The following is an 8,432-nucleotide window of genomic DNA, read 5'->3' as shown; positions in this document are numbered from 1 at the left end:
TTTTCTCAACCCCATTATCTGCGTCCTTCCTCACCTTCCTTCATCACCTTCTTAGGTCGGCTGGGGGGAGGCAAGGGCCCTGTGCTCGGCCATCGGCGGGGAGCTGGTTCTCTATCCCTCGGCCTCCGACGGGGAGTTCGCTGCTCTCCTGAAGTACCTGCGGGAGATACGTGAGTACCTCGGTGTTTCGTCTACGAAATTCCACTGAATGCATGAAGAATTATAAGTGATATCAATGCGGCATTGCATTATTCCAACTTTCATAAGTATAACTCAGTACATCTGACTTAGAATTTGAATTGCCAAATCAATTTCCACCGAGTGCCCACGGGCAGTGTGTGTAAAACTTCGCTATCAGTACTCTAGTGTGATTAGATAGGTCATGTCTATAAAGCTAGTGAGATCCCAGTTGCACACTCCTTTTAGTGGGTCGTGTGGTATGGTTGGTTTAGTACTAATCCTCCAGTTTCATACCCGGAGTAACCTGAGTTCGAGTCCTGGTCAGGAGGGTTGTTATATACCTATATATACACAAGTACATATATATAGGTATATAACAACCCTCCCTGACCAGGACTCGAACTCAGGTTACTCCGGGTATGAAACTGGAGGATTAGTACTAAACCAACCATACCACACGACCCACTAAAAGGAGTGTGCAACTGGGATCTCACTAGCTTTATAGACATGACCTATCTAATCACACTAGAGTACTGATAGCGAAGTTTTACACACACTGCCCGTGGGCACTCGGTGGAAATTGATTTGGCAATTCAAATTCTAAGTCAGATGTACTGAGTTATACTTATGAAAGTTGGAATAATGCAATGCCGCATTGATATCACTTATAATTCTTCATGCATTCAGTGGAATTTCGTAGACGAAACACCGAGGTACTCACGTATCTCCCGCAGGTACTTCAGGAGAGCAGCGAACTCCCCGTCGGAGGCCGAGGGATAGAGAACCAGCTCCCCGCCGATGGCCGAGCACAGGGCCCTTGCCTCCCCCCAGCCGACCTAAAGAAGGTGATGAAGGAAGGTGAGGAAGGACGCAGATAATGGTTGCAAACTTCGTTGACGACTACATAGTATATACAGAGACTCCAGCTGGTCAGTTTAATATTTCTCCACTGTGCCAGTTCATTCCGTGTCTAAGTTATGGCTGATGCTAGTTCTATATATGGAATTGAATTTCTTTCATTTCCTTTATAGAGACGTAACACGATATTCATAAAAAAAAAACTCGACAAAACAAAACAAGAATCATTACAAAAAACGTAAATAATTTTGTCACAACAAACTTTACCTCAGTGGTTACTAAACTTTTCCAGGCTGGCGCCCCTTTGGCTTGCAGGTGGATTCCTGGCGCCCCCCACTCATACATACGTACGAACATACACCTTTTTTGGTATGCTTAAAAATGTATTTCATAAATAGAACAATTCAGTTGACTAATTTATTTAGCTGTTTTGTAAAAAACAAAAAGTTACTTATTAACTGCTCCTAACGCCATCCTGTCGCCCCTCCTACCGCCCCTTTTTGCCTCATTACCCCAGGGAGCGGTACCGCCCAGTTTGGGAATCAGCGATTTACCTTGACGAAGTAGAGAAGAGAGAGGCACTTGTTCCCGACGCTGGTGTACAGCTTGGGGCATCTTGGGTGGTGGAGTGTGTCGTTGAAGGTCCGAGCGAACTTCTGACCCAGCCCCTCGCTCTCCTCCACGTTGTTGGGTGGGGGAGGGGTGGGGGCGGGCGTCGCTTGAAGGACGGAGACATTATTCTAAGCAAGAACTTTTACCCATTTATCGAGCTGTCATGATCTCCAAACTTCCTTTATCCGCTTCAGAATGATACGTTCATAGGCATTAGAACTCCTTTAATTTTTGACATGTTTTTTTTTTCTTTTTAGTATATTGACTTTGGGTTTTGCAATTTTGAAACTCGAAACATCGCCTGACAATGAAATCCCTGTCATTAAAACATATTAGGCAAATGAATCCATAATAATTACCAAAAGGAATTATACAAAATGGAATCTAAAGGGAAGAACTTATTTTTGTTCTTGTGGTGTTCAGGCTGCGATATATTACTTGATAAAAAAGTTTCACGTACCTACAGACACGGTCATGAATAAATGAATGCACACACAGACACACACACACACACACACACACACACAAATATATATATATATATATATATATACATATATATATATATATATATATATATATATATATATATGTATATATATATATATATATATATATATATATATATTATGTTGCCCATGTTCATTGCGACAGATGTTGTATGGATATAACTGAGAATGAATATCTTCACAGTTGCAGAGAAGTATTTAACTGGTTTCGATTATTTCATCGTCAGAAATATATGACAAATGTATTTCTAATGAAGATATAATCCAAACTGGTCAGATACATATTTTGCACTGTGAAGATATTCATTCTCATTCATACTTTTTATATCTATCTATATCTCTCTGTTTATCTGTCTCTCTATGAATCTATATATGTATGCGTGTGTGTGAAAATATACAAATGTATAGAGATCTTTATTTATCGTTTATCTATATAGAATCATATATATATTTATATATCTATTTCTATATAACTACATATCTGCCTACCTATCTCACTATATATGATAAAACATATGCACATATATACAGATATGCACATACACACACACACATATATATCTAAATATCTATCTATATATATACATATATATATATATATATATATATATATGAAAAATAGTAAAAATTCATTTTATTCGTTTATGCAGGATTTCGTCGCATTTTATGCCTATAAGTGCATTTTGAGAATAATTGCTTCCACCTGGAAACGTTTTTATGTTATGTAGATTAATTTAGTCTTAATGATATACAAAAGTTTACCCACTTCCTTAGTTTCCATACTTACTGGTTGTAGTGGTAGTGGTAGTAGTGGTGGTTGTGGTAGAAGGAAATACATCTAGAATTTCTCCCTAAAAGAATAATTGCCCAATTAAAGTAGCAAATTACCTACTTAAAATAGAAGACTTGTGTACACACGCACACATATATACACATACACAATTTACCCGCATAATGTAGACTATATCAAGCAGTCTTCCGAATTTTCTATTTTTTTCCAGTTAACGAATCGTTTACCTTTATCAACTATTTCACTTGTGCCAAAATTACAGTTACTTACGTTGCAGACGACTTCGTCTGAGTTGTCAGAACAGTCCTGTATGCCATTACAAACGTTTTTTCTATTGATATACTCTCCTGTTGTAGCACACCCAATGTATCCACAAGAGTAACTGTAAGCTTAAGTAAAAAAAAAATGATAATGACAACGGCTTTAATACTAAATATACGTATGTGAGTATTCCAGAAACGACACAATCAACAGGCAGCCTGCGACCCACCTCCGCTACAGATCCCAAGCACCATCAGGGACCTAACGACCATCGGCAGCGAGCGAACCATCTTCATTTTGCCAAAGGACGCACAATTCCTGAAATTAGTTGAAAATTGGACAAGCTTGACGGGTTGTCTACTTTACCGTATAACACAAACACACATATATGTATATAATGTAAATGTGCACGCATATTTATCGTATATATGCATATATATATATATATATATATATATATATATATATATATATATATATATATATATGCATAAGTAAATCCATTCACACACACACACACACACACACACACACACACACACACACACACATATATATATATATATATATATATATATATATATATATATATATATATATATATGTGTGTGTGTGTGTGTGTGTGTATGTTATGTATGCACATATATCTATGTGTGTATTCATCAGTTTTATACAAGGGGCTTTCCTACTGAGCAAAATAGGAGAAGGCCCGAATTCACCAGCTGCAACTGAGGTTTGTGCAGGCAAGAGGCAGTACTCCCAGGAGCGAGCGATGAACCAACTGTTGCCTCAGCTGGAGCCTGGTCGCCACTGATCACCATGGCCCTCATGGTGGGTTGTGGTGCCAGTGTCCGGCCTCGGGCTTGCACCACGACTGGTGGCCTCGCGGGTTGACTGTACCCGCAAACGACATCGTATCTTCAACCCACCAGTGATGGGCATTTATCTCCTGCTGTAATGTTTCGCGTCAGAGCTATATCTGTCTCTCCTCTATCTTAATGTTTCTCATTGCGCAATTGCTTATTCATCATTCACATCCGTCTTACTTACATAGTCATTCTATTTTATAGGTATATGCATATATGTATGCCTAGGTGTAAATGCATATGTATATATGTATATGTGTGTATACATATATTTGTATATAAGTATATGCATATACTCATACACACACATATATACACATGTGTATATATATAAATATACATATATATACAAACACACAGACATACAGACATATATATATGTGTATATTTTTATTCATTTATTTATATACATATATATGTATATATGTATATAAACCCATAAGACACACATATCTAAATATATATATGTATGTGTATATATATGCATACACACATACACATATATAGTATATACGTATCACACCCACACATATTTTAAACATACAAAATATATATACACAAACACATGTATATATGTATATATACGCATACATATATTTATATGTATATATAAAATAACACGCATATATATATACATATACATACACACACACATATATATATATTATCCCAGGACTTAAACCTCTCTCAATTAATTGAGAAGTTTGGCAGTACCACCTTTATCTGTTGGGATACCCTTCCTAATCAACAAACTTTATATATATATGATACACACATGAATATATACATACATAATATATATATATATATATATATATATATATATATATATATATATATATATATGTGTGTGTGTGTGTGTGTGTGTGTGTGTGTGTGTGTGTGTGTGTGTGTGTGTGTATGTATGTATGCATGTATATACATGTGTATGAGGAAGATTTAGTGGGATTGTCTTACATATTCTTCTCTGAAAGAGAATCGAAAAAAAAAGATAAGAATAAAGGCCTTTTTATTATTTGTTTATTTGCGTGTCTGGCAATCTTGTCTATTTTATTTAATCAGTAAATCATACATTTCTTCTGGTAATATTTCAAAATCGCTAATACTCGTACTGCAGTAAATTATACGGCAGATGTCTTTGTCTGAATTGCCAGTAATGAAACTGCGAGGAAATGCATCGACTAATTACAGCACACTGAACCATCGAATTATAGCAGCTTTTAACTGAATAAAGGTAAGGAAAATTATGATAATGCAAAATAAGAATAGCAATATCGTTAATGAATATGATAGTACTAACCAAGGTACTTAAGAGAGGTAGCATCACTGTCTCAATAAAAAATCCTAGCAGGCAGCTATCAAGCTAAGCTCCGACTCATTTATTGCAGATTATATAATGACCTTTCTGCAATCAATCAATGTGAGTGTTTTCTTTTGCTGTAGCTTTGTCCCATTCTTAAATCGCTATGATCAGGTTCTGGCAGATATTTTTATGGTCGGATGCCCTTCCTGACGCCAACCCTATTTACCCGGGCTTGGGACCGGCACTGACTTGGGCTGGCTTGCTCATGGGAGTGTGCCATGCGATATCAGATATAGCTAGATGCACAGTCATTCGTGCAATCTATTTGATATTGTTATAAGTGCCAGATGTGAAACGGCAATTCCACTCTTTTGTTTATGATAACGAAGTTTTAAATACCATAAACAACTGTTAGGATACTCTGGGGAAAAAGTCAACTTCATTTCTGGGTTCAGTAGTGGTGTAAGTGATGCTTCTTGGATTTATATGTACCTTGGTCAAAACAATGATGATAGTTGAAAAAACAACAATGCACTAACTGATTGCCTGTCTCAGTGTAAATTCGAGGGGACACAACAATAACACCCTCTTCTGCCTGTCTTCATGTAACTTCCCCAAACCTACCAGATTTCCCTTGTGGGCTCCCCTATTCGCTTGGGGAGAGGGCATCGAATTACCGTTCTTCGCCTAAGCAAGTTCGGCGGTGTAGAGGTGTCCTACACAGAACTCGACCCCCCTTTAGTACTGGGGAACTATTGCTGTTAGGTTGATCCCTCCAGGACAACGCCTTTGGGTCAAGGGTTCGGACTTGGTCAGTAACCCTGGATGAATGATACTCCGACTACCCCTTCTCCCCCTCAAGGAGGAAGGGCGACCTATGACCGCTCTACGACCAACTCGACTCTGAACAATGGAACCCCAACTAATGACAGATCCAGGAGACCTCCTTTCAGAATTCCAACTGAGAATGCAAGGTTCGCGAATGTTAAATGCGTAGAATGATAATCAATTGTTTTTGAACGTGAACCCTTTTATCAAAAAGGTCCTTGATGATAAAGAGGGCGGCGAAACCGATTTTGTCAGAAAACTGCGAGATGGAAGCCTCCTTGTAAGAGTAGAAAATAACTCCCAGATTAAGGATTTAGTTAAGCTGACGCAGATTCATGATCTAAGAGAAAAAGTAAATATTCTTATCGGCCCAAATGTCTATAAAGGAATAACCTTTTACAGGAATTCGAGGACAATGGAAGAAAGTAGTGGACGTAGTGGACTAAGAAGGACGAGAATGTGCGAAAGAAAACTGGACTTTTTTTTTTCTTTTGCTATGAGTAAAATCCCCGAGTATGTCAGTGTTGGATATGAATGTGTCCAATAAAAATTCAGACGCACCTTGTTAAGATGTATTGGCAAAGACTCAAATAGAAATAAATTCGCCTGCCGTAAATGTGTTGAGCCTCACAACATCACATGTACTAGTGAAAGTATCAACTGTGCTAATTGTGGACGTCCCTACCAGTCAGGCTCTGCTGAGTGCAGCAGCCTGAAGGAGACTGAAACATTAGCGTATATGACAAAACAAATGACAAGTTATACAGAAGCTACAAGTATACCAACTGACTAAATTGGTCGATCAAATTACTGTATCAACCCATTATAAACATCTTAAGTAGGCTGATACCGAATCACAGTCCGGAGCGCACCTCCTTGTCCAGGCGACCCCTGTGAGGACTTCGTTTGGCTCTCGATCAGCTCCTCGAGAGAGAAGCAGGTCACTCTCTGCCAGCCGTCTCCCTCGCAAGGAGAAGCAGAACATGGAGGCTTCTGTCTCCAAATTTTCCCGAGAGAGGTCGCCGGGAAGCGAGGAAGAGGTGCCTCATCCCCCACAAAAAAAAAAAAAAAAAGGCTGACACGGTTTTTCCAAACCTCATAAAATGTAATTTTTTCTTCAGTCATTACACAGTGGAATTGTCGAAGTCTTAGAGGAAGATTAAATGGCCATGAATTATTAGACTAGTCCTATGCTCCTGATATTATATCAAATCATAAACAACAAAAAACAAAAAACGTGAAAAAATAGAAGAAATGAGGTGTTGGTCAGGTCAGGGTCAACGCCTGTAGAATAACCTACCTTACTCCATACATGGTGTAAAGATTTCCTCCACAATTGTCCTTTCTGCACTAATCACCCTACAGTAGCACACCTTTTATCAACATGCCATCATTTCTGTAATAACAGACAAAACCTCGATTTCACATTAACAATTGTATTATCAGATGGTGAAAGAATAATCTAAAAAGTAATTTTTTTTTCTATAGGAGACAAAACTCTCTTACTTTATCTAGATTGAAACAATGAATGGGATCCATCGGCTTAATAACTTTGGCCACATGCCGCTGGTTGATAGCCATTTTTTTATGCTGTAAACATCGATACTGTTGCTCTAAAATATTATTAATAATAAGGAATAAGAAAGAAACTTTGTTATAATTATTGATACTATGATTATCGCAATGCTTTAAAGTACCGATAACAATAAAATGTCAGAAATAAACTTTCAGAAAACCAAACAAAAGGGTAAATAGTTGAAACAGGTAAGACTAGTAATTGACTCCTTGATGAAGTTATAAACTAATATCACAGTGAATATGCTACTATCTTGCCATCCCAACACGATGTTAGTATAAACGCCACCGTTCCCATTGTAACAAAACTTGTTAGGCGTTCTTCTGTTTCAGGGGTAAACGACCAAATGGGCCATGGCGGATAAAAATAATTCTCATAGGGCTCTCGGAAATAACAAACGATCAAAAAACATCATTAAGTCGTAACACAACTTCCAGACTTGGCGCCGATTTTAAAATCTTTCTCACTAAAAATGGAAAACTCACATATGAGCAACCAATGCGTCCGCATCTAAACGAAATACAGGAAAGATAAGGCCCACTGCAAATACTTTCAGACCACTCCCTGGCAAAATCGAAACAGTAATCCTGGCAGTAAGAGGTCTGCATAAAACCAGTGCTGTTGGAGTAGACAACATTGCTTTAACTTT

The 8,432-nt window shown here is 37.8% G+C and overlaps 1 protein-coding gene across 1 annotated transcript in view; it reads right to left on the bottom strand.

Annotated features, from left to right (window-relative positions):
• Positions 1 to 4,043, bottom strand: part of LOC119597737 — a 17,491-nt gene extending 13,448 nt beyond the window's left edge. Inside the window, exons 1-6 of the mRNA XM_037947346.1 lie at positions 3,972 to 4,043; positions 3,440 to 3,528; positions 3,220 to 3,338; positions 2,947 to 3,010; positions 1,593 to 1,756; positions 902 to 1,016 (exon numbers count right to left, since the gene is read on the bottom strand). Coding sequence (XP_037803274.1) covers positions 902 to 1,016; positions 1,593 to 1,756; positions 2,947 to 3,010; positions 3,220 to 3,338; positions 3,440 to 3,506 — 529 coding nt within the window. The 5' untranslated portion in view covers positions 3,507 to 3,528; positions 3,972 to 4,043. The remainder of the gene's footprint in view (positions 1 to 901; positions 1,017 to 1,592; positions 1,757 to 2,946; positions 3,011 to 3,219; positions 3,339 to 3,439; positions 3,529 to 3,971) is intronic.
• Positions 4,044 to 8,432: the final 4,389 nt, after the last annotated feature.

The sequence above is a fragment of the Penaeus monodon genome, chromosome 3 (assembly GCF_015228065.2).
Source record: "Penaeus monodon isolate SGIC_2016 chromosome 3, NSTDA_Pmon_1, whole genome shotgun sequence".
In the NCBI taxonomy this organism is placed as follows: Eukaryota; Metazoa; Arthropoda; class Malacostraca; order Decapoda; family Penaeidae; genus Penaeus; species Penaeus monodon.
This window is presented reverse-complemented; position numbering and strand designations above follow the sequence as displayed.